Genomic DNA, 27,682 nt, shown 5'->3' with positions numbered 1-27,682 from the left:
AACAGTTTAAACACAGAGATCCTCTTATTGCTCTCAGACTGGATCTGGATTCTGAAGTCCTGCAGAGGCTGAAGACCTGGACCTGCTCAGCTCTGACTGCAGTTCCTGTCTCAGTCAGGGGGAGGCAGCAGATTTGTTTTCATGTGTGACTGAGATGTTGAACAAAACAGGCAGAGTCCAGTGAGAACACTGAAACCGCTTTCAGCCCATCAGCATCAGGGGCCCTGCTTTAAGAAGATCACATGGTTGTGGTGGTTGTGGTGGTTGTTAGCAGCAGCTGCTGCAGCACATATTCTCTGCCTGGTCTGTTGCTGCTATGTTATAAGTGTGTATCATGTGACCTGTGCCACTGTAGCCTTGTCAGCTTTACAGACACTTTGGAAATAATAGAAGGTGAAACCTCATGATCCTTCACTTTGATCAGTAATTAGTTGATTATTAATCCAACTGTTGGTTCTCAGTCATCCAGGTTACGGTAGTCGTTAAGTGCTAAAATTGTAGGCAACTGGACTTCTTTTCAGTTCTTCGCCCCTCATCCAAAAGGCTTCATCAGTTCTAAAAAACTGATGTGGGAGTCCCAGGTAACCTTTGGTGGGGTTGACACCTTTTTTTTTTTTTTTCCTTTCCTTTATTTGTTCGAGAGGGACAGTGTACATTAATGAACATTTTAAAAAGATAAAATGTAAATGCACCCAATTATAGCCAATAGGCTCATTTCCGTTGGCAGTCCCCCTGCCGGATGGAGCATGGCAATGAGACCTTAGAGTCATTAACATACCATTCATATGGGTTGTTAGGGTCACCTAGGCCATGGTGTGACTCATCAGTGAGTCACCGTCCCACACTGCCCTCATGTGAGTTGTTCAGATCACATGGGTCCAGGTGTGAATGAGGGTTAAACTGTCTGGCAAGGATTCTCAAGACTGGCTTAAAAGGTGTCACCCTCACCCAGGGCTAAATGCAGGGACTCCCATGTATGTCTTTAAAACTAGTTCAACATTTTCAAGAATGGAAAATTTGCCTTCAAATTTAGCATTTTACAGACATAACTTGATGTCAGAACATAAATTCAGGCTAACATAACATGCTAACGGTAGCCTACAACAGGCTAATAGGCTAACACTCTGACAGGTTAAAGGGGACATATCATGGAAATATCACTTTCTGATGATGTAACTAGTTTTCCAATTTACATAATATCACCCCTACCTGGTACCAGTAGAAGGGGCGGGGCAAGCAGTGGTTAATTTGCATTTAAAGGGGCAGGCACTGAAAGCAGCCGTTCTGAACAGGGCTGTTTACAGAGGATGAAAAGAGCTGTGATGTTTGATCTTTGGGGGATTTTGACCAAAGCATGTCACAGACATGTCTTTAAGACACCTGGGAACTACTTTACTTTGTGGGCAGAACATGTCTCCTTTAACATACAGTCTGACAGGCTGAGAAGCTAATAGTCTGACGGGTTAAAATAACAGGCTAACAGTCTGACAAACCAACAGAATAACAGTCTGACAGGCTAACAGTCAATCACAACCCCTCAGTTTCTGTTGTGTTTGTTGAAATTTGTTGTTTACATGAACACCACTTTAATATCATGTTATCATGTTTTACATCAGCCATCGTGTGCAGGGGACAGGGCCTCATGCTCCTGTACACGTTTTGGAGCTACAAAGGGAAAGTGTGCATATTTTTGCCTTAACTTGTGATTTGAGCTTGGGACCTTTGGGTTTGGATCCTTTGGGTTCTGAGGCCCCTGATGCTGCCAAGGCTGCTGGGACTGGACCTATCTCTGCTGCTGTTCACTCTTTAATATGATTAGAGACGCAACAGGAAGTTCAGCTGATCTCATCCACCTGCATCAAGCTGCTTCATGTTTAGTGCAGAGACACCAAGTCCAGACAGTAAAAACACCTGGAGAACTTCACCTGCTGGTTTCTGAAGGACTCACCTGAGGGATCAAGGTCACCTGATCTAATCAGTTTAACATATCAAAAGTTCATCTTTCAGATTTATAAACTGCTGGTTGACTGGACAGAGCTGGTGATATCTTCACACTTTGTCCTCAGAGAGAGTGCATCATCATCATCATCATCATCATCATAATCATCATCATCATCATCATCATCATCATCACTGTTATCAAAAGTTCTTATAAAACTCTGATGTGTCCTGATTGTCTTAGCAGAGTCTGAGAGACGAGGGTGCCGTCATAGAAAAAATAAAACAACACAACGGGAGTAAGCAACAAACAAGTCCTTAATACAAAGACCAGTTCATTAAAGCCGAGCAGAACCTGGACCTGCAGAGGAGAGTTAGATGACCTGAGTCCAGATATATCTCAGACGGTTTTAGTGTTTAATCCAGACAGTCATTCTGTTTGTTTTGTTTTTATTGAAAGACTCAACCTGGGCAATGACACCATCATCCTCTGTGACAGCATGGCCAGCGATGTTTCAGGTGAAGTCTGGGATGCTGAAGAGAAGCACCAAACATCAACACTGAGCTGAGGGTCCGGGAGAACAGCAGGAGGTTCTCCAGCAGACTGAGAACATCCACACGGACCATGGACCCTGACCACACACGGTGTGCGTTTGATTCGCTCAGCTGGACTGTGTGTGCAGATCACCGCAGGTTGTGGATCCCAGGGAGCTGACCCGGATCAGGTCTGTTTATGTGTCTGCCGGCGTGCTGTTGGCTCAGTCAGACCAGAGTTCCAGGAGACGGCTGGTCAACAGGCAGGTCTTTGAGTGGAACTTCCTGTTTCTGAGAAGAGAAGGGCTCGTGGTAGACGGAGCTGTCCAAAGACCTGACAGAGAGAGAAAGAGCCAGTCAGGTAGGGGAGCGCCGGGTCGATTGATACACTTTTCAGTTAAACGTCTTTTTCAAAGATGATGTTATGTACACAAACATTTTTATCATGTGATCAACAACTCACATGTGTATTATCTTAGTTACAAGTGTAATTTAACACATATGTTGGATGATCGCGCTGTTTTATAACTTTGAACGTAAGTTGACATTTGTCTCAAACGCCCCACCTATGCGGGTCGTTGGGACGGTTGAAACAGCATATTTTAAACAGAAACTACTGACATTACTCTCGTTTTTATGAAGCATATCGGACAACATACTAGTGTACTCGTCATTGCCAAAATGTCACATAATTTCTCACAATATAAATAGGTCAAACAAATATTATTGTCCCGTGCGTAGTCAAGATCCGCATTTCGATTAAACTCACCTTTCTTTTTTTGTACGAGTTGTTGGACGACTGCATTTTCATTTCATTGACTTATTTCCCTGTCCTAAGTCATGTTTATGGATACACAGTTGAACATATTGTCATTTTACCCTCGGCATTTTCCCCTCACTTTGCTGAATATCTGTTGATTCATGTCATAAACACATTTTGTTCATTAAAAATATGTGGTGTTTATTAAAAATACATGTTGTTCATTCAAATCGGTTGTTGTTCATTGCAAAACAGTTATTAATTTGATGATTTATACAGATATTGATCGCGCAATGTGACCACAATCACTACGCACGGTGGCGTGAGGGACATTTGAAACAGCTGTATCAATCGTCCCTGCAGCGACTACTGACACTTCAACCTGTTTTGCCTCTAAACCTCAAAACTATGACTTTCCTGTCTATCTCACTGTGCTATCAAATAAAGGCAAAAACGCCAAAAAATATACTTTTAAAAAAAAAATAAGAAGAAGAAAAATAAAAAAATAAAAAAAACTATGACATTGCATACGTTGGGACCTGTTTATGTACGAATTCATTAGGCCATATTATTATTGCATGAAACACACAATACAACTTTTGATCACAAAAAAACTACCACACGTAAGATTTTACTTTCTGTAGTCAAAAACCGGTTCGCGCTAATAACTTTTGAATGGCGTGACGTCATTTCACAAGCTTTCCCAGGATTGGTCGGTGTTGAGTGCTGAAGGTAGTGACGAAATCTGACGGCTCAAGCTTGTGTGGTTTTCGAGGAAATCGCTGTGTATCAATCGTCCCGTGTATCAATCGACCCGGCGCTCCCCTACGGGACTCCTGTGCTGTTACAGCAGGAGATGGATGTGCACCTGAACAGGTGAGGTCCCTACCTGCCGTGGAGCGGACGTCCGTGGAATGTGGCTGAATGTGGCAGCATCTGTTTGTGATTTGGCGGACCGTAATGATGACTCGCCTCCGTCTGATAGGTTGACTGCTGGATGACGCCGTGAGTGGTCCGTCTGCGCTGCAGTGCTCCGCCCCCGCCCGCCTGCCCTTTCATCCCTCCGTTCACCTTAGCGGGTGCTGCTGTGGTGACCTCTGTGTTGGCCTTTCCATTGGTCTGGGTTTGGTTGGTGGAGCCAATGGTGTTCCTCAGATACCAGTCTCTAAGACCTGTTGAGCACCCATCGAGGATAAAATAAGTTACATAAGAGCTGCTATCTGCTGGTGAGGTGGAGATGCACAGGTGAGTTTATTATAATCTTTTTTTTCTTTTTTTTTCAATAGTGCAATACAGGGTGAGGTCACACAATTAAATTATACAGGGGTACATAGTTGAACAAACAACAGCACAGCACATCACTTGAGGTCCAAAGCCCCCTTTTCCTTTTAGTAAGGTCGCCCTTATTTTAAAATTTAATTTTGAGCCTTATTTTACCTGCTTACTCAGTTTCTGGATCATATTGGCTTTTATGTTTTGGTATTCGGTTTTTATCTCTGTTTTATGTTGTATTGTATAATTCTGATCCAGTGTTTTAATATTAATCTGCCAATTCTATATTTTTTGTTATAGTTAATCCCTTCGCCTAATTTGACTGTTGGGTGGCAGTCCACTCATACATACATGGTGCAATAAGACCCAGAGACTGTGGCAGTTACTAGGGGCAAAATGCAATAATCCGGGAAGTGCAATAGTTCTTTTCTCCTGTACTGTAAATTTAGTTGTACTGTTTGTCTGTAAGTGTTCCCTGTTGAATGTGTATGTGTGTGGATGGTGTTTGGTTGAGTGATTGCTGTCTGTAGCAAAGCACGCCACTGACTGTCCAAGACAAATTTCCCTCCGGGGACGATAAAGTTTATTTCGATTTTTTGATTGATTTGACAAACAAGACGCAAAAGTAGGCAAACAGAAAGAAAAGAAGAACAAAACAAAGAAAGGTGGGCTTAGATTTTTTCTTTTGTGTGTGTGTGTGTATGTGTGTGATTAATTAGCCTACTTTTGTGAAATATTTGGACCTGGAGAAAATACAGTAGTCAGCATTAACTAAGGAGAGAATGAGAGAAGAAGGGATGGATGAGAGAAAGAAAAAAGAGACATAAATAAGTAAAAATAAGTAGTAGTACTGTCTGTATCCATAACTCTTTGACCTCCGGCTGGCCCCTGAGGATCAAGACCCCCAAGGTGGGAGCAGGGCGGGACTGGTGTGGTTTCATTTAGTCGTTATTTCACTTTTTTTTTCTTTTAAATTTGGGTTTGTTTTGTTTGTTTTATTCTTTCTCTTTTCTTATTATTACCATTATATTATATATTTGTTTCATTCTCAGTTTTTAATTCTCTTACCTCTAAATATTAATCATTTTAAAGGGATAGTTCACCCAAAATTCAAATTTTCAAAAATTTTTCATTTTTCAAATCATTATCTACTCAACCTCATGTCGACTAAGGGCTGGGAGAATTTTCAGAGTCCTCCGTGCCTTCTCTGAGTTACGGGGGGGTCCGCGCAGCAGTATTTGTCCATATAATGGTTGTGAATGGATACCACTTTTCTTTGTCCAAAAAGATGCACCAAAAAACATCCAAATACCTCCATACTGCTCGTATGTAATGTCCCTCTTGTATTGAAGCCCCGACATGAGAAATTGTTCCGCCGTTCTCGCGTGATTTGCACTGACACAGGAAGAGCAGTGAACTGAGACACTGGGAGCCTCCGCTACAAACAAGCTTAAAATATAGACTTATTTAATTTTTTTCGGAACAATTTCTCATGTTGGGGCTTCAATACAAGAGGGACATTACAGACGAGCAGTATGGAGGTATTTGGATGTTTTTTGGTGTGTCTTTTTGGACGAAGAAAGTTGGTATCCATTCACAACTATTATATGGACAAATACTGCTGCGTGGAGCCCCGCTGTAACTCAGAGAAGGAACGGAGGACTCTGAAAATTCTCACAGCTCTTAGTTGACATGAGGGTGAGTAGATAATGAGTGAGATTTGAATTTTGGGTGAACTATCCCTTTAACAAAACTGATCTGGCCCAGTCACAAGCAATAACCTGGACCAGGTGTATCAGCCAAGAGTTGACTCTGTCTAGATGTGGGTGAGGTCTGGAGGTCTGACCTCAGTGTGGACTGCTCATGGTGACTCAGTGTCCTACAGGTGTCCTACTCAGAAGTGGGCGGCGTGTTGTGACTTGGGTGTTTTCAGGTGTTTTCTGTTGTGTGATGTCACTAGTGCTTACCTTCTAGGGCAAGTGCCTTGTGAAGGCTCCTGGTGGCCTCCTCCAGCTGGGTGTCCTGGTTGGGGGGCAGCTGTGGGGGTCGGGGTGGCAGCAGGTGGGGGTGAGGGTCCGGCTGGATGGCGGACTGAGGAGGATTATGGGTCTCGGACTGGCTCTGTTGCACCGGGAGGAAGGGGCCGCAGGATTTGGTGCGGGTCACTTTGACGCGGCGCTGGTCGCTATGGTGACTGTGGTAGGTGGGTGGGGCTCCGGCGGGCTGCTGGGAGGAGGAGTAGCCATTGTAGACCAGCTGGTTCTGCGACGTGATTGGCTGTCTGCTACCGGTATGGGACTGCTGTCGCTGCAGCTGCTGCTGTTTCCCCCACACGTAGTCCAGCAGGACCTCGCTGTACCCCCGTCCTCCTCCTCTCCCACGCCCCGCCCCTCCCCCCACCGCTCCTCCCTCAGCCGCTCTGTTATTTGTCCTTGTCCGTCCGTCCGTCAGCGTCTCAGAGCTCCTGAACACCGCCGGAGCGTTGGTCCCTCTGGAGCCAGGTCCACCGTTTACCCACAGTCCTCCATGCTGCGTCCCTCCCTCTTCCTCTGGGGGGACTACGCGGTCCAGGTGGCCGTCGGAGCTGTTACTGCGGTGAGTTACGTTAACTTTGACCCCCCCCTCACCCAATGCTCCTGGTTCAGAGGGGCCGGAGGAGGAGGAAGAGTCCTGAGAGCGTGGGGGCGGATGGATGGGGATGGGTGGGGGGTGAGAGGGAGGCATCGGGAGGGGCTTGTGGGTCTGAATAGTCTCTGGATGGTCATTCCTAAAAAGAGGGAGAGGAGAAACTGTATCAGAGCTACAGGAACAATCACAATCAAGTTGGTGGTATTATGCTTTAACCTTCAAAGGTCCACATTAAAAGTAATGCTACAAGTCAAAAAGCTATTATGTATGCTATATGTATATATAAAAGAATAATTATAAGGCTACGAAAACCAAACAAATTTTATTTTATAGCGATTATACACTCATAAAAATATATTCATGGGTAGTATATTCAGATTTTCTCAATAACAATTATAACACACTGGAGCTTTAAAGGGACAACGAGGAGTTTCTATTTGGTTATAAAAAAAGTCTCACGTTAATGTGGATGAATCTACATTACCACTTGTTAATGGGCCCATTTTCGATAAATATATGGTTTTGTCTCTATGGTTATTTTGTTATTATTAGTGGTGGTGGAAATGCTGGTCGAGCCGACCAGCATTTCTTTACTTTCGGTTTCGTGGCGAGTCATGAGAATAACGCCGCCGAATTGCCGTTTATGGTCGGAACTACGACGGTATGTGATCGTCTTCCAACCTCTGACTTTAATTCTTGACGAATGAAAACATGAGTCTGTCTTGTGCCGGTCAAAGAATTTCATGGTGCGCGCGGAGGCTCATAAATGTAGTGTGAAAACACTTCGCTTTTCCAAAACTCCTCGTTGTCCCTTTAAGTTAAGATGCTGAGTGTACAAGCTAAATGTAACAGATATCACGTAAAAGGTAGAGGCTACATACGAGTCAAAGCTAACAGGATCAATGTAGAGACAGTTGTACCTATTGTGCAGTGAGTTCCTTCTGGGTTTGTTCTGGTAGAACACCTCAACTGGAGAACCAGTAGAGACCAGAGGATGGGGGCGGCACTGAAACACTCCATCATCTGAGAGAGAGAGAGAGAGAGATTTATTTTATCATCATCATTTCATATTTTTTTCATATATATCAACTTGCAACTGCCTAATGACACCCAATCTATGTATAACCAGAGACGAACCCAATGTATAAGAGAGAGTCAGCGAGTCAGATTCTGTGAGTTGTGTTTGTACTGTTTCACTGATTCCTGATGCTTTGGCAACATAGTTTTTGTGACATTCATAAAGCTAATTTGAATTTGAAAAAATTTGAGAGAGAGAGAGCAGGGTATATAGAGGTTGAACAAACAAATGCTCTATCCATACACAGATCTTACACTGACGTTCACTTTTATGCATTTGAAATATGTAAATGCTTTCAGTTTATAATGAAACCTTGTTGGGACTCATTTGAAATGTGTGTAAATCATTATGTTGTCTTCAGTAGCAGAGAAGTGTTGCCATGATGATTTTAACGGCTTACTATTTACTGTACAGGATTCAGCTTCGAACTTAGGTTAAAGGGGAATTGCCGTTTTTTACAATCTGGACCTTATTTCTATCATAAAATACAGTCATTTACTCATATAGTCAAAGGGCTATATAAATACAGACGATATACACAAGCGGCTCTCGGCTGGATCTAATTTCTTCAGAACGACTTGTAATGACAAAGTTATCTGGGTGAGTAAATGATCGTATTTTATGCTGGAAATGAGGTCCAGATTGTAAAAAACGGTAATTATCCTTTAAGCAGTAAAATATAAGAGTTAGAGCATTAATATATAGTATACATTTTGTGAGAGAGGAGACCCTGCTGAATGCTGTTCAAAGAGTAGAACGTTTTCGAAGGGTTTGAATATGTCCTCCTTTGGTTTACACAGTAAAAAAAATAGCAGGAAAAACATATAAATAGTAGAGAAACGGGTTTAGGCTACAGCTGATCATTCCCAAGCTGAATGTTTTGATAGCTGTGACACTGTATGTGTCTGTGTGTGTTACCTTTGTCATGTCCTGTTGAGTCTGATGTTGAGCTGCTCTCTGACCTCACTGTGTCATCTGAAAACACACACACACACACACACACACACACACACACACACACACACACACACACACACACACACACACACACACACACAGAGTTTAGGAATAAAGGCAGGAAGAGGCAGGTTTCCTCATCTTCCTGACACAATGGCTTCTCATCTGTTGCCAACTGAGTGAGTGTGTGTGTGGTGTGTCATTATATAATATAAAGCAGCAATGTCCCCACTGAGGCAGATAAACCTCGGAACTCGAAGGAGCTTTATATATATATATATATATATATATTTTTTTTTTACATTTAAATACCTAATCTCTTAGCCAATCAGGGTCTGGGAGACCCAGACCCAGAACCCGGGGCCAGTTCCAGGAACTGAGCAGAGGAAACAGGCTGGTTAAAAAAAGACTCCACATCAGTTCCCAGGTTCATCAGCTCAGTGGGAACTGAACCAAAATGTGTGTGTGTGTTACCTGTGTGGCAGCCTCTGTGCACAGTCCTCTTGCCATGGTGTGTGTGTGTCTGAGTGTGTGTGTTGTGTTCAGAGTCGCTGTGCTTCCTCAGAGCTCCACTGAATAAAGTTTTCTTCGGCTTCGAACGCTGACAGTCTTCCTCCTACACACAGATACAAACACACAAACCTGGAATTTAAACTGGACCCAGTCTCACTCAGACACATGGTCAAAGTCTGTACAACACATTAAGGTCTGGTGTGGGCTCTGGTCCAACACGTGGCTCCAGGACTTAATATGTCATCAGTTTGTCAGTGAATAAAGTTTGATATGTTTGTATGTGACTGTCCTTGTCCTGTGATCTGAATACAGACCATAATTCTTTATTTGAATATAGCACATGTGTGTAGGAACATAACACACGTGATTCAGAATCCTCAGTGTGAGAGACAAGCTGCTCACCTCTACTCTACACTTCCTGTTTCCTTGGCGGGGCGCCCCCCCTCTCCGCCGGACACAGGGGGGTTTCTCTCCCGCCTCCAGGGGGTAATCACTGGGAACTGCACCTGTCAGCTCCTGACCAATGAGAACACACAGGAAACTCATCCTCAAATATGTCACATTAAAAGGATACGCCAACATTTTTTTTTTCGTGTCTTACCTCACTCCCGAGTCCATGACAAGCAGATAGACACCATCCTTTCCACTGTGCGTGCAGTAACAAGGGAGATAGAGCCGTATCGCCCATAATTAGCTTAGCTCAAACACTGGAAGTGTATGGGTAGTGTTAGCCTGCCTCCTACCCGAGCCGAAATCAGCAGTCAGAAGCTGATTTCATTTTAGCTCTAAACTCTGTAAATATATCACTTTATCCACATTTCAAACATTTTTAGGTGAGAAAGTAGCCGTTTAGATCAGCAGTGTGTCGTTAATTTGTCTAAATACCAGCTGTTTACAATTTTGTTCGGACGAATTCGGCGCTACTCAAGCTAGCCGTTGTGACCAACGCACTTCCGGTTACTTTCACAAAATAAAACACCCGTTGCTCTACAGACAGAAAACCATGACGATAGAATTTGTGCTTTTACTTTGAAATAGGAAGCTAACCTACCCTCGATGTAGCTAGCTTGAACCAAAATAAACCGTCTTTGCTTGAATCCTCCGTTTTGACCGATCTCGTCCCGTTACCGGCATTTGACCGCTCAAGATGCCTTACCGGAGAGTTTCAGCTCTGAGACGAAGATTGGCCCGCTGGTTTCCGTTTAGAGTTGCTGAAGAGTTTCTCTGATGACTTTAGGTGGAGGCAGGCTAACACTACCTATACACTTCCAGTGTTTGAGCTAAGCTAATTACGGGCGATACGGCTCTATCTCCCTTGTTACTGCACGCACAGTCGAAAGGATGGTGTCTATCTGCTGGTCATGGACTCGGGAGTGAGGCAAGACATGTAAAAAAAAAAAAATGTTGGCGTACCCCTTTAACTTCAATCGTGCTTTATGATTAGCTTTGATTGAACAGTCCCCCTCTGAGGGAGGAGCTTAACTTTGACATCACTCACCGCCTCCTGCAGACAGATACGTCTGAGTTCGGCCAGTCGCGTGCTCAGCAGTGCCTGCAGGCTCCGCCTCCTCTCCTGCAGATCTGCCATTCGTTCCCTCTGCTTCCTGTCCGGACAGGTGAGAGGGTCTGCGTGCACACACACACACACACTGTAGGTGATGACCACAACCCCCAGGTCAGCCTCTTTGACATACAATCCTGTTGTTTGTTCTCACCAGGTGCTAAGATAAATTGAGCCTTGACCTCCATGGCAGGTGTTTCCCATGTGACCCCTCCTCCTCCCTCCTCGCTGCTGGACTCCTGTTCTCCACCCCACACACTCTCACTCACCTAAACAAGAAGGAAAAACATCAATCAATCAAACCATTTACAGTGGCAAGAAAAAGTATGTGAACCCTTGAATTTCTTAGTTTTCTGCATTAATTGGCCATTTAAACAACCACATTGTGCTTACCTCATACCACACAAATAATTATAATATCTTACGTCTTTATTGAACATAATTAAACATCCACAGTGCAGGTGGAAAAAGTAAGTGAACCCTTGGATTTAATAAGTGGTTGAAGCTCCTTTGGCAGCAACAACCTCAACCAAACGTTTCCTGTAGCTGCAGATCACGACTGATCAACACTCAGGATGAATCCTGGACCACTGGTCCTGACAGAACTGCTTCAGCTCAGCCATGTTATTATGGGATGTCTGGTGTGAACGGCTCTCTGGAGGTCATTCCATAGCATCCCTGTTGGATTCAGGTCTGGCTCTGACTGGGCCACTCCCAAAGCTGGATTTTCTTTTTTTTAAGCTACTCTAGTTGATCTAGATAGTAGATTTACTTCAATGTTTAGGCTCATTGTCCTGCTGAGTTTCAGCTGGTGGAGCCACCCTGACATCATCCTGTAGGAAGCCTGGAGAAACTCTGGATGAGGTCAAACTGTCCAGACCCTGAGGCAGCAAAGCCCCAAACCATGATGCTCCTCCACCGTACTTCACCTTTGACATGATGTTTACATGCTGCTATGCAGAGCCATTTTTACACCATATGTCCAAAAAATACTAAAAATGAAATCTTAGTTTCATCAGTCCACAAAACATTTACCCATTAGTGTTGTGGAGTGGCAAACTTCAGGCCTGCAAAGCAAATCAATCAATGCAGAAAACTAGGAAATTCCAAAGGGTTCATATACTTTTTCTTGCCAGTGTAAATCAGTCACATTTCCTATCAATCACCTTTCATACACATCATGATCATCTAATAATGATCAGACACTGTAGCTTTAATAAATACATTCGGTTAAATGGTTTTGCAGAATTATTTATGCAAAGTGATGATAGAAAGGAATTGGATGTCTGGACCAATCAGCAGCTGTTCCTCACCTTGTATGTGGGTTCATAAGAGCTCCAGTAGTTCACTCCTGTGGCCATCAACAACCTCAACACCGACACAGGACTGCTGGCTGTTAGCTGGTGGCACTGGTGCAGTTCCACAGCTGCCCTCTAGAGGGAGTTAAACTGACTCGAGAGCTGCAGACCTGAGAGAACAAATATAGGGAGAGCAGCAGTGAGACCTCTTGCCATTACAGTCAGATCATCTTATGATTACTGATGCATCATCTTCATCTATGTGAGCGTGTGTGTGCGTATGCGTGTGCACGTGTGTAGTATGGAGGGTGGGAGGGAGGGGCTTTATTTGTAATTGTTTTTTCTATGTTTCTTCTTTCTCTTTTTCTTTTTTTCTGTGTGTAAAGCACTTTGTGTTTACATGGCTATGTAGGAAAAGTGCTCTATAAATAAAGTTTTGATTGATTGATTGATTGATTGATTGATTGATTGATTGATTGATTGATTGATCTTTGCTGAGGCATCATCTTCCCCATTACTGTCAAATCATCTTCATCGCTTCAGCCAGACCTTCATCACACTCCCCTCCTTGAAATAAGGTAGACCCAGATTCATGGATTCAGAGGGAGAATGTAGAAAGAACAGCAAGTACTGACACGCCTAAGCACACACACACACACACACACACACACACACACACCTTGGTTAACAGTATGTAGACTAAACAGATGTTATCTCCAGCCCATAGACTGTAAATAAAGATGGACATGGCCTCTATGGTAACCAACAGGTTTCTGAAGTGTGCACTGTCACCATCTTCACTGTCTGACGTCGCAGCCTAACTCCCGGATGCAAAATGGGCAAAGAGGTGAGACGTGTGTGGAGCGAAAATCTTGGAGCGTGCTGGTTTGTTGCAAGTGTCTGCCACTCAAAGAGATCTGCCCTCATTTTACATCACTTCAAGACTTCAAGCCTCAGTAAAATGTAAACACATAATTTAAGTTTACTTGTTATGAAAGAGGACAGAGACCAAAACAGTTTTTGTAGCAGCTGGTTTTCTGCTCTGCAGACACAGTCACTCAGTTCTTTTGTAAAAGTCTATATTTTGTTTTTTAGGAAAATTCTACAGATTTAAAGGGGACATATCATGGAAATATCACTTTTTGAAGGCTCTTTTTAGGTGTTTGCCTTCCGGCACCCAAAATGTTAGCCTCGTAAACCAGCCTCTTGCGGAAATGCATTTCATTTCATTTCTGAGGGAGAGTCTGGCCTGAAACCCTCAGAAGGCCGAGCCAATCAGCATCGCCGCTGTGACTGACACAGCACGTTGGCCAATCAGGGACTGATTGGTGCAAAGCCCCGTCACTACACCAACTTGCTGATTGGCTGAATGGGGTTGTCTGTCAACGCTACTACTCTCGCCCAGCTCCCGCCCACCCCAAACGCTTACAGGGGGAATGAGGCCAGACTCTCTGAGAAATGAAATGAAGTGCATTTCCGCGAGAGGCTGGTTTACGAGGCTACCAAAATGTGAGAATTGACAAAAAAATATGTAAGATCCAGGCTGCCTAGGTTGAAATCCATGTGGTTGATGGATTTTATTGGTCTAAAATCAAAAGTACACAAAAATTATTGTGTATTTGAAAATGTGTGTGTGTCATATCAACTCTGCTGGATCAGTCCCCCACATCAGCAGCACAACTACAACAACAACAACACAACACGCAGCAGCAGAAAGCTGCTGACCGAGTGACCGCCCCTGGATCCAGAGCCTCATGTCCTGTGACTGCAGGACTCCTCTGGATGTCCCTGAGAACAGGAAGTGGAGCCGACAGGAAACAGGAAGAAGGAAATGAGTGATGAAGAAAAAGGAAACGAGTGAGAGAGTGAAACTATAGGAGGAATCAGGTTCAGGTCCAGTTTCACACTGAGTCTGAAAACCTGAACCACTTACTCATTGAAGAATTAATCCCACAAATCCAGTTCTCCAAATCCAGAACAGAGACCACTAGTCCAGTTTTCTAGACCTGATACCACAGGTCCAGTCCTCCAGACCTGAGACCATGAGTCCAGTGACAGAAAACTATCCACACACAAACGGTGTCCTGGTTTCATCAGAATCAGTCCCAAACACAGGTCAGACTGAGACATAAGGAAAATATTCAGCACAACAACAAAACACTCAGCGCTGGAGAGCAAAGAGTTAAAGTTCAACTCTGCAAGACGACAAAACAAACAATGGACTGGAGCTAATTATAAAGAGCGCAGAGGCGCGCGCATGCACACACACACACACACACACACACACACACACACACAGGCTGATGGCTTAGTGAGATCATCATGTGATGATGAACAAACTGTGGTCACACATCTGTGTGTGCATGTGTGTGTCTGATAAAACAGCAGCTGTGTGTCAGGTGGTCTACTGACCACAGGGTTGGTCCCCTGATGTCCCCTGATGACTGGTTCAGCCATAGTGAGGAACTGCTCTGTGTCTCAGTCCTGTGGGCCGGGACAGATTCTCATCTCATGATGATGAAGTCAAGCTGGTCTCGAACCCTGTGCAGAGACCCTGGTCTGGAAAAAGGTGTTGGTCACACCTGACCAGTCTGACATAGACCATCACCAGTCTGACATAGACCATCACCAGTTTGATGGACCATCACCAGTCTGACATAGACCATCACCAGTCTGACATAGACTATCACCAGTCTGACATAGACCATCACCAGTTTGATGGACCATCACCAGTTTGATATAGACCATCACCAGTCTGACATAGACTATCACCAGTCTGACATAGACCATCACCAGTTTGATGGACCATCACCAGTCTGACATAGACCATCACCAGTCTGACATAGACCATCACCAGTCTGACATAGACCATCACCAGTCTGATGGACCATCACCAGTTTGATATAGACCATCACCAGTTTGATGGACCATCACCAGTCTGACATAGACCATCACCAGTCTGACAGACCATCACCAGTCTGACATAGACCATCACCAGTTTGATGGACCATCACCAGTCTGACATAGACCATCACCAGTCTGACATAGACCATCACCAGTCTGACATAGACCATCACCAGTCTGATGGACCATCACCAGTTTGATATAGACCATCACCAGTCTGACATAGACCATCACCAGTCTGACAGACCATCACCAGTCTGACAGACCGTCACCAGTCTGACATAGACCATCACCAGTCTGATAGACCATCACCAGTCTGATAGACCGTCACCAGTCTGACATAGACCATCACCAGTCTGACATAGACCATCACCAGTCTGACATAGACCATCACCAGTCTGATGGACCATCACCAGTTTGATATAGACCATCACCAGTCTGATGGACCATCACCAGTCTGACAGACCATCACCAGTCTGACATAGACCATCACCAGTCTGACAGACCATCACCAGTCTGACATAGACCATCACCAGTCTGACATAGACCATCACCAGTTTGATGGACCATCACCAGTCTGACATAGACCATCACCAGTCTGACATAGACCATCACCAGTCTGACATAGACCATCACCAGTCTGATGGACCATCACCAGTCTGACATAGACCATCACCAGTCTGATGGACCATCACCAGTCTGACATAGACCATCACCAGTCTGATGGACCATCACCAGTCTGACATAGACCATCACCAGTCTGACAGACCATCACCAGTCTGACATAGACCATCACCAGTCTGACATAGACCATCACCAGTCTGATGGACCATCACCAGTCTGACATAGACCATCACCAGTCTGACATAGACCATCACCAGTCTGACATAGACCATCACCAGTCTGACAGACCATCACCAGTCTGACATAGACCATCACCAGTCTGATGGACCATCACCAGTCTGACATAGACCATCACCAGTCTGATGGACCATCACCAGTCTGACATAGACCATCACCAGTCTGATGGACCATCACCAGTCTGACATAGACCATCACCAGTCTGATGGACCATCACCAGTCTGACATAGACCATCACCAGTCTGACAGACCATCACCAGTCTGACTGCAGTCAAACACACTGGAGATGTTCATTATTCATTCTGTAATTTACATTACAGAAAACACACACACATGGACACACACACACACACACACACACACACACACACACACACACACACACACACACACACACACACACACACACACACACACACACACACACACACACACACACACACACACACACATTGATTAAAAGCTGCAGCTGCAGACAAAGAGATGCAAATACAGAATTTAAATATTCAGCTCAGTTGAGTGTGTGTGTGTGTGTGTGTGTGTGTGTGTGTGTTTGTGTTTGTGTTTGTGTCCTCTCTCTGCCCTCAAACTAAAGCATGGATGCAGAAGCTCACCAGGGTCTGTGCACAACAACACACCGCACTTTGTTTCTATGTGTATGTGTATGTGTATGTGTACGTGTGTGTGTGTGTGTGTGTGTGTGTGTGTGTGTGTGTGTGTGTGTGTGTGTGTGTGTTAGAATGAGATGCGGGTGGGGGGTGAGAGGGGAACCTATGACACAGGTGTGTGCATGGTTGTGTCATGTTTTGAAAGCTTGTGTAACCAGTGTTACTACAGTGACATGTTTACACACAGTTGCTGAGCGCACTGCAACATTGTAACAGATTTTAACTCAGTGTAACACTCTGCAGTAACACAGTGCCACACTGTTACACTCTGTAACTAACAATGTAACACTGTGACTCACCATATCACACTGTAACAGACTCCATGTTAATCTGTAACGCACTGTAACTCTCTGTACACTAACACACAGTAGCACTGTAACACACATTGTAACACGCTGTAACACACTCTGTAGCACTGTAACACACTGTAACACAATGTAACACACTGTAGCACTGTACCATGTATTGTAACACGCTGTAACACACACTGTAGCACTGCAACACATATTGTAAGTCATTTTAGCACTCTGAACCACAGTGTAACACTGTGTAACATTAAACCACACTGAAACACTGTAACATTATGTAACACACATGATGACACTGGAACAATTCAACACTATATTTACCACATAGGCTAGTTAACAGTCATTGGGTTTATAATAACATTAATCATCTATTATTTCCTGAATATCTCTGAGGATTTCTGCTCATGAACCATTAACCACATGTAAAATCAAGCACACAGTCCAACACACAACCAGTGACAACACAACAGGGAAAATACAACTGCGCTGGAGGTCTGTGTCCCTCATTTTACTGTGTTTAAATACCTGCAGAGTCCAAACCATCGTGTCCGCAGAGGAGCTTCAGACCCGGGTTAAATCCGGGTTAAACCTGGGTTAAATCCAGAATAAAAGAGGGTTCACTCACTCGCTAAAGTCTAGATTCAACAGTTAAAACTTTTCCTCCGGCTCAGCTGGACGCGGGTTGGTCTGCGCTGGGAGACTCAAATAGTCAATGCTGAGGCTGCAGACTCACACCAGCTACTTCCGTTCTGCCCTTTAAAAATAAACCTGCATTACCAAAATAAAAGCCCATTGCCCATTTTTTTTCTAACAATTTTATTTTATGCAAAAATCAAAACAAACATGTGATGGACACTAAAGTCTAACGTCTGACCCTCTGATCAAACAATATTACACAACAATATTATTGTAAAAAAAAAAAAAAAATACAGTATATATATTGTTACGTGGATCATTATAATGACACAGAATAACAGTTATTTCATTTATGTATAGACTATATATAAAAAGGTGGAGTCACCACAGAAACGTTATTTTTGTGTTTTTACTCTGACATGTTCAATAAAGAAGGAAATGAAATGAAAATGATTTTTAACATTCAGGAGTCATCAGTCAGGCAGGATGAGGGATTTTACTTTGAAAAACTTCAGTTCAGATCCAGTTCAACTGCAGCACCCTGACGAAGACACACACACATGCACGCACGCACGCACGCACGCACGCACGCACACACGCACACACGCACACACACACACACACACACACACACACACACACACACACACACACACACCTCCATATTAGCAGAACAATAGGCCCCCACCGTCACCAACCATTCACATTCAAACTCCTTCTGTATTCTTCTGTTTTCACATTCAGCAGCTCAGAGATCAGTCAGCTGTTAGAGTCCAGGTCTTAAGTCTCAGTGAGGACGATCAGATACAGAGGCAGTGCAACAACAAGCAGAGGTTAACATGTGTCTGAGAGGGGAGCCAACACACTGTTCACAGATCAGATCATCACTCAGTGCTCTGAATAAAGACTGCAGTGATTATTTATTTATCTTCTTTTTCCTGTTTCTTTTTTTCTCAAACCATCTGCATGCAAAACTGCTGTTTGGTCATCAACACATGTGTAACTTAGCAGACACAGAAAACCCACAGAGAGGATTTCACTGTACAAAGTGTTTCTGATAGAGACAAACATCTGGAGGCAGAACGGCCTCAGACTCAGTCAAATGAGTCATGATTCCAAGTCAGCAGCAGCCAACCAGAGCAGGCTTTTAATTCAGGATGAGAGAGTAGTCATTAAACAGAGAGAGAGAGCAGCTCTGTGACCGCTATGAACTCTGGGATCAGTCAGAGGTCTGCATGGTGGGACAACGCCTTGCTCAAGGGCAGTTACAGGATCTGTATCTCATCAAGCGAACCCAGGACTCCTAGTGTGTGTGTGTGTGTGTGTGTGTGTGTGTGTGTGTGTGTGTGTGTGTGTGTGTGTGTGTGTGTGTGTGCGAGCAGACATGTCAATTGTGGTGAAGCTGAAAACCAAGGGCTCTTGAGGATTTGCTGCCCCCTGCTGGAATAACTGGACCTGATGAGTATGATCTAGGACTAGACTGTAGGCTACAACCAGTGGAATAAATCAGTGTTGGAGCTCTGTGTCCCTCAGTTTACTCACTGAACTAAAATCTAGATACAACAGTGGAAAGTTTTTTTCCCCCAGCAGCCTGGGGCCTAGGTTTTTGGATCTGTCAGACCAGGACTTTCAGACAGACGCAGTTCTGGTTCTGGTTCTGGCTCCATTCTGGAGTCACAGTGCTTTCTGGAGAACCAACCCAACGTTCACACTAGATTAAGTTATGGGCAGAAATATGTGCCACCAGAAACTGAATTTGAATCATTCATATTTGAATTTGAATTGCTGAACTTGAATAATTGAATTGAAAATTTGAATTTGAATGACATAATTTGAAATTGTATTGTTTAATTTGAATCATTGCATTGAAAAACTGTATCTGAATAGCATAATTTGAAATTGAAATCCAATGAAATTTGATCCTCACTGAAAATCCAACTCTCTCACAATTCAAATTCAGTTTTCAAAATTCAGATTCAATTTCAGATTCAGACATCCGGGTACTTGAAGGATGAAGGAAGAGCAAGTTTCAGTTCCTTTTTCAGTTTTTAAAAAAGTTTTTAATGAATGATTTGGTCTGGTGTTGGAGTGAACCCAGTCTTGACCATCTCTTCTCCAAGTTCAAAGATAAGAATGACTTTACTTTATTAAGCCCCAAAGGGAAATTCACACAACTTGTTCTTTCTTGCTCTGCTTTCTAGCTTTTCTTGAAATTCTGTCGATTCCCAAATCCCCACCAAACATTTAGTTTCCTCAGACCACAACAAATTCTTTCTCTCCGTGGCAGACTCCTGCCCTGCGTGGTTGTGTACAGAAAGAATGCTTTGCAAAAAAACACTTCATTATCCGCTCTTCTTAACAGTCCCACACATACTTTAATAACAGTTTTGTAATTGGTAACACCATAAGAATCTGGAAGCAGATAAAACATTACATTGAGGCTCCAAAAACCTACTTAGACACTCCGCTATGTGAAACCATTCTTTTTTACCAGGTCTGACTGATAGCGTTTTCCTCCTCTGGAAACAGAAAGGCATTTGCAGGTGATTTATACATTAATGGCATTTTTGGATCATACCCACAACTTAGTAGCTAAATACGACGTTCCTAAATCTGACCTTTTTTGATTCTTTCAAATCCGAAATTATGTCACGACACATTTACCCAACTTTGAAATTCTGGTAGAACATAAGGTCCTTGAGGCAATAAACCAATAAACACATTTTACCAGATCCTGCACAACAATACTCCATTGAACACAGCAAGTATTAGACAGGCATGGAAAGATGAGCTGAATGTAGAATTGGAAGAAAAAGTATGGGATGAATGTCTGAAATGTATACATGACTGTTCTGTGAATGTCAGGCATTGCCTAATGCAGTTTCAGACATTACACAGACTCTATTCTAGAGAAGAACTGCACAGTTTCTTTCCTGATGTTTCACCCATTTGCAACAGATGCAAGTCTGCGACTGGTAATTTAGTACATTCTTTTTGGTTATGCAGTAAACTGTAAACATACTAGAAAAGTATTTTTCATTGCTTCTCTATGGCTTATGGGAAATGTTGGGAGCCTGATCCGCTCGTAGCCATTCTCAAGGCAACTACCCCTTTGTCTTTTGCCAATAAATATCAGAAAAAGGCTATTCTATTTGGAACTGTGATTGCAAAAAAATTAATCCTCCGGACATGGAAAGCGGACACTGCACCCACATAGGATTTGTGGCTAAGAGAAATGGTAAATATGCTTCACCTGGACTTTGTAATGAAGACAGGGAAGACATGTTTAAACAAATGTGGGACCCTTCACAACCTTGCTGGCTCGCCGGCTGATTCTTCTTGATTGGAAGCTCACTTGCCCCCCATCATATAATCGCTGGGTTAAAGAAGTTCTTTATAACTTGAAACTTGAAAAACTTTCCACTCTATGGCTCCATCAAAAGATTTCATGACATCTGGAACCCCTTCTTGGAGTTTGTTGGCTCTCCTGGCCTATCTCTGGATGCAGGGGAGGACTAAGCTCAGGTCTCTCTAATCTCAAAAAAAAAAAAGTATTTATTTATTTATTTATTTTACTTATTATTTATTTACGATTTTATTTTATTATAATAAATAAATGTAAAATAATATTGTTTTTATTCTTTTCTCTCTTCCTTGTATCTTTCTTTTCCTGTGTGTGTGTATGTGTTGTTTGTCCCAGTGTGGTTCAGACCTGAAGTGGGTGGTTTGTGGGTGGGTAGGACTGGGTTTAGGGTTTTTTTTGACATACTGTTGTGAATGTCTTTTTCCCATATTGTACGATATCACTTCTTGTTGGAAAACCTCAATAAAAAGATTTGGAAAAAAAAAAAAAAAAGTGGGACCCTGTACTGCAATTGTTTCAAAGAAAAGACTAATGTGTCAATGTGAAACACCTTGCTGTGTGTACTTCTTATTTTACTTTTCACTTTGTACAGTTTTCTTTAAATATGTTTAGTTTATTGTAATGATTGTGGCCTTTATTATTTTCTTACGAGATGAGCTGATTCTGTTCATGTTTTATTTGTTTGTTTTGGGGCGGGGGGAGGGTTTTTCTTTCTTTTTCTATCTGTTTGTCCTGTTTTTCTCTTAAATTTTGAAAAGCAATAAACATATCATAAAAAAAAAAAATTCTTTCTCTCCAGGTTGTCAGTCGCTGTCCTCTCCTCCTCGTCACAGAACACGACACGCCCACTGAAGATGTCATGGTTTGTAGGGAAGAATCAACTATTTTTTGGTTCCTTTGAGAACCAACTTTTCAGCTTCTGAACCTGTTACCTTTCCAGTCTGAACGCGCCGGCCGGTTCAAAATTGAGTTTGGGAACCAGAACCGGCACAGAGTCCTGCCAGAATCTGTCTGACCAGGACTCTGTTGGATCCAGAATCGGTCTGACCTGCAGTCAGAAAAAAGACATGAGATCTTGTCCAAGTCACTAATATAACTGATGAGGTAAAGAGCTTCACAGCTTCCTATCTAACTTCCTGTTACATAGGAGTTTCCATTATGACAGGAAAGGATAAATGCTGTCCCACAATTCTTTGCTGCAACTTAATCAGGCATTAATGTAGTTCCATAATGACAGACCAGTGCAAATGAAGACACAACAGAGCTCCTGTTTTATATTTGTGACCAGATGAGGGATTTATGGAAATCCTTGCCTGATCAGTTTCCTTCATATCATCAACCTCATGATGTTTTTCATCGAGGTCAAGGAGGTGCTTAGAGGGGAGATTATTTGGACTTTTTGACCACAGTCCTGCTCTGATCAGTCCCTGATCCTGATCTCTTTCCCATGATGCTCTCTGTTGTGCTGTGTCTGCTGCTGAAGAAACAGGCCAAAGACCAACACAGAGACACAGAGAGAGCAGGAGTCTTTGATTTCCTCCGCTCTGTTTGATGCTTTCAGGATCAGGTTTAATCAAAATAAAACATGATATCAAGTGTTTTCCATTGTTACACTGGTTTCCCACAGAGACGAATCAGATGAATTCACACTCACACACACACACACACACACACACACACACACACACACACACACACACACACACACACACACACACACACACACACACACACACACACACACACACACACACACACACACACACACACACACACACACACACACACACACCATTGTTCTTTTCTGTATAAATCACTTTCTAGATCTCTGATTGGTTTGAACAACATGCCAGTAAAGCAAGCTGAAATGAAAAAAATAAAGTGCAGAGGGAGGGGGGATTAGAGGTTGAGAAGTAGATTTACATGGGTGGGGAGGGGAGGGCTGGAGTTATTAAATGTGATAAATTTAGATTTTCATCTTTTAACTTGCACGCACACACACACACACACACACACACACACACACACACACACACACACACACACACACACACACACACACACACACACACACACACACACACACACACACACACACACACACACACACACGAGCCAGTCTGCATGTGAGGGGCTGGTTTCCAGCTGCAGAGCTCTGTTCAGGTCCGGCCCCTCCCACCTCCTTGAATAAGAGGTGAGGCTCGGTCGATCGGAGCACGACCCCACGAACTGGTGCAGCCCCCCACCCCCCCACAGCCCCACCCCGGTTGGTCACAGCTCCACTGAGCCCATCTCAAACATCAACTGGTCCAGACCTGCTCAGTGTTCACACACTGTTACACAAACAGTGTGTGTGTGTGTGTGTGTGTGTGTGTGGGGGGGGGGGGGGTGCAGCTGCAGGACATTGTTCAAACAGCTGCCCATGATTCAGACTGGACACACACACACACACACACACACATACACCAGTTCTTCAGAAAGAAAATCCATCAACTATTAATGAGGCTGCTGCCTCGGTACCTTTGAGCCAAACACACACAACTGCACCTGAATGTGTCTATGTATATGTATGTGTGTGTGTGTGTGTGTGTGTGTGTGTATGTTGAGGATGAATGTAGGTCAGGCAGCAGCAGATTCTCCGCATGGCAACAATGTAGAAAATCCCAACTCTGAAGGCTCACGTCTGATTGGCTGAGAGCTTCAGCCAGGCAGCCAATAACCTTTCAACCCCCAGGGCGCTTTGTGTGTGTGTAAGTTACAGTAGACTGTCTCACACACTGAAACACAGCATGGCATTCAGGTGACATCACAGATACAGCAGGTGAGAAGGTGGAGTCAGAGTCCTGAATGACTTCTGAATTCACTTCAATTCCCAGAGAGCACTGCTGCAGGAACCGTCCAATCAGAGAGCAGCAGAGCCTGTTGCTGTGCAGCTGATGGAGAAGTCAGAGGCTGAAGGATTCACATATCCGCATCTGATCTGGATCTGATCTGATGCCCATCATCATCTACCTGGGATGTCACAGCTCTGGGCTGTGGCGTTCCCATAGTAACAGATGCTGAGGCTCATGGGAACTGCGGTGTTTAAAGCCACTCCACAGAGCAGGCAGACTATTCAACAACTGGTTTGTCAGGAGGAGGGAAACATAATCCAGCCCGACAGGTCCAGTTCAGTTCCGGGGGTCCCTGCTGGGTCGTGATGATCCCTGCTGGTCCCTGCTGGTCCCTGCTGGTCTCTGCTGGGTCATGATGATCTCTGCTGGTCCCTGCTGGTCTCTGCTGGGTCATGCAGATCCCTGCTGGTTGCTATTGGTTCACAATGGATGGGGACTGAGATGACTGAAGACAGGCTGTGAAGCTCTCTGATTGGCAGTTAAATGCATGCTGGGAGTTGTAGTTGACTCCAGCAGAGCTGTTTGCACGTAGTTCAATTGACATCACTAACTGAATAAAAAAATGGTTCTCCCTGTGTCTGAACCTGGTCCATGGACCACAGGCTGGACCACCAGACCAGACACCACAACATGCCAAGGCTTTTCCTTTGAAACCATCACCCAGTTGATTAAACTGAGGCGTCGTATCTCACTGGGTAGAGCAGGCACCTCAAATACAGAGGCCGTAGTCCTCGCTGCCTGGTTCAAATCCCCCGGTGGCCCTTTACTGCATGTCATTCCCCCTCTCTCTGCCTCCCCATTCCCTGTCCATCTCTACTGTCCTGTCAATTAAAGGAAATGCCCCCCAAAAACATTTACAATGAGTCTCCTGAACACATCAACTGATGAACAGACACTGTCAGTCACAGAGCCGCTCTTGAATGCACCACACTGAGATTCATGCCTACATTTACTGCAGTAGTTTCTGACTTTGAACTCCACCTGCAGCTGAAGTGGAAACCTGTGGTTTCCACTTCAGCATCAGATAATATGATAATAACAAGCCTAATGATAAAAATGAAGACAATGACACTTTTACTCTGAGATGACTCCAGATTTATTCTCACAACAGAGGTGAGAGGATGTGATCACCTGGGACCAAATGTGAGATTTTCAGACAGAGGGATCACACTTTATGGATCTGATACAGGCTATATCTATATCTATTTGATATATGTATTATTGATTCTGATGCCGTATCTTCCTGATCTCCTCTACCTGCCACTGTCTATGCCACTTGGATGAGAGTTGAACAGGTACTGATGATCTTCATCCTCATCATCACCCACAGCAGGAAGCAGGCCCTCAGTGAAGGAGAGACTCCGAGACAAAAACCTGCAGCAGCTGAAATATTCATCATGAATCAACAGTCATGTGACCTCTGCCTGATCTCTGATTGGCTGATTCCTCTCCCTCCTAACACACTGAGGCGGAAACTGGTCCAGTTTTTATTTACACTGTAGATCATGAATCGGGATCAGGATTCAGTTCCTGTGATTCTGGTTAAAATACATAGAAGAAAAGAAGCTGGGTCTCAGGCCATTGATCACTGATCAGCAAACAGTTTGATTATTGAATTGCTGAAACAATAATTTTCAAACTCACCACCGGATTAAGAAGAAACGTGGAGATGTCAGCGGCAACATCTCAATGTTTCTGTTTAACCATTTAACTGTTGCAAACCAAAACAACGGATGGAAAAATAAATGGAACATTAATTGATTGATTGATTGATTGATTGATAAAATGATATGCATCACTTCTCTTTGTGCGAAACTTCACCTTATTCATTTACCCTACAGTGTCCTCTGTCTGAACACACAGGTGATCAGCTGTCGGCAGGGCGACGATCATTGGACACTTAAGGTGTGAGACAGTAAAATATTCAGCTTCAGTCAAACTTAAGTTTCATACGGCGGACAGCTCTGCGCGCATGCACGCACGCGCGCACACAAACAGACAGATAGACATACTGCAGGCACGTGGCGCTGGGTGGAGACACAGCTACAATAACAACAGAGCTGATGAATAAACCGCTGCGCTTCTCTTCATCTCTTCGCTTCCGTCGGGTCAAAAACAAGATTCTCTGGAAAAAAAACTGTTGGATCCAGTTCAACAGGCAGAAACAAATCCACCAGACCAGACTGCACTGAGATCCGACCCGGTTCTCGCCCTGTGCAGAGCAACAGGGCTGCCAGAGAAACCGCACACATAAAGCTGTCGTTATTCTGCGTTATATAACAGATGTGCATGTTGATGTAGCTACAGCCGCATCACAGAGAAGTTAAAGACAATCACAGGGGTGCGTTCACGTGCCTCCTGTCCTCTGCGCGCTGCTGCCCGCGAGCCCGCTGACCTTAAAACGACCAACTTGTGAATGAGGTCTGGCCTGCGGTCTCCGGTCTCCTCCCATGCTGGGGGGACGAGTGCGACCTGTTTGTTGTTATTGGCGGGGTAAACGACTCCTACCTGGGTCACCTGCGGCCCCTCTGTCCGCTGACTCTTCACCTCCGGGGGGGGATCGAACCTGCGACTCCCTCGTCACATAATCCAGACTCCAGAACCTCAGAGTCAGACCCGCCGTCAGCTGATTGTCTGCGGCTCGCGCTCCACACTGCGCTCCCTCTCGCGCCAGGTGTGATCGACGACCTGACGGATCGATTGACTGACTGACTGATGACGGTGATTGTCGTCCCGTGCAGCCGCTGATCAAAGCGGCTGCAGACGCCGATCGATCATCGCGGACCGATGATCTGATCCGACGATGGATCATTGATCACTCTTCATCATCCTCCTCATCCCCGTCGCCAGCCTCCTGCCTGTGTGCAGACTCTGAATGAAGTTCCATCAGCATCACGAGGCGCGATCACAGCACCACCCGGCGGACACGCGCACGTCCACGCTCTCGTCTCGTGCGCGAACATAGCATTGAGACAGATTTGGGTTGTGGTTTGATCTGTCAAAAGGGATCGATAATCACAGCAGGTTCCGGTCCCAGTCCGGTCCAGTGGAACCAGTATCACGTCTAGACGGATTCAGGTTCCAGTGATAAACCAATCAGTTCATAGAAGAAACATACAGAGAAAACCGATCTCTACCACAGAACTGGGGGCTCATGTTCTGGTTTAAATTCAGGTTTAGTTTAACTTAAACTAAACACGACCACAGAAGGTGGTTATTAACTGGACTCATATTGTTTTATTACAATTAATTATTATCATTACATATGCGCAGCTGGACCGCCAAATTCCCCTCACCACTGAGACATGTTGTGTTAGCATTAGCAGCATGCTAATCAGCCCCGACTGTGGTAGGCTACCTGTGCTGCACCTGGTTCCTATTAGGCGGGTACATATATGAAAAAAAACCACCTAACCCTAAAAAAATTCTAACAAAAGGTTTCTCAGTTGTTTTTTATAGTATTAGATGTCCTTAATAACATACTAAAAGTTTACCAAAATTGGTGAAT

The 27,682-nt window shown here is 44.1% G+C and overlaps 1 protein-coding gene across 2 annotated transcripts; it reads right to left on the bottom strand.

Annotated features, from left to right (window-relative positions):
* Nucleotides 1–1,418: 1,418 nt before the first annotated feature.
* ccdc120a (coiled-coil domain containing 120a) lies at nucleotides 1,419–27,101 on the bottom strand. 2 transcript variants are annotated; one of them, XM_085780776.1, is made up of 12 exons: nucleotides 19,459–19,475; nucleotides 17,806–17,900; nucleotides 12,555–12,709; nucleotides 11,396–11,510; nucleotides 11,179–11,306; nucleotides 10,083–10,196; nucleotides 9,642–9,783; nucleotides 9,129–9,185; nucleotides 8,053–8,155; nucleotides 6,472–7,271; nucleotides 4,122–4,404; nucleotides 1,419–2,806 (listed from the first exon to the last, which is right to left on the bottom strand). In XM_085780776.1, exons 3-12 carry the CDS (start codon nucleotides 12,600–12,602, stop codon nucleotides 2,701–2,703), a joined length of 1,896 nt encoding a protein of 631 aa, XP_085636902.1. In that variant the 5' UTR covers nucleotides 12,603–12,709; nucleotides 17,806–17,900; nucleotides 19,459–19,475; the 3' UTR covers nucleotides 1,419–2,700. The 2 variants fall into 2 exon arrangements, with proteins under 2 accessions (XP_085636902.1, XP_085636903.1); XM_085780777.1 differs by lacking the exons at nucleotides 17,806–17,900; nucleotides 19,459–19,475 and adding an exon at nucleotides 26,683–27,101.
* Between the last annotated feature and the right edge of the window lie 581 nt (nucleotides 27,102–27,682).

This window comes from Trachurus japonicus, chromosome 7, assembly GCF_045865225.1.
Source record: "Trachurus japonicus isolate A0001 chromosome 7, Traja_1.0".
Taxonomy (NCBI): Eukaryota; Metazoa; Chordata; class Actinopteri; order Carangiformes; family Carangidae; genus Trachurus; species Trachurus japonicus.
The sequence above is the reverse complement of the archived record's forward strand: the minus strand, read 5'-3'. Positions and strand labels throughout refer to the sequence as shown.

Bases quoted from the DNA above. Each gene is read 5' to 3' on its own strand.
- ccdc120a (XM_085780777.1), bottom strand. From the start codon at position 12,602: ATGGCCACAGGAGTGAACTACTGGAGCTCTTATGAACCCACATACAAG. The intron at 7,272-8,052 runs GTACAACTGTCT...CCCTCTTTTTAG, and splicing joins AGGAACTCACTGCACAATAG to GAATGACCATCCAGAGACTA. The intron at 4,405-6,471 runs GTAAGCACTAGT...GGTGCTCAACAG, and splicing joins CAAGGCACTTGCCCTAGAAG to GTCTTAGAGACTGGTATCTG.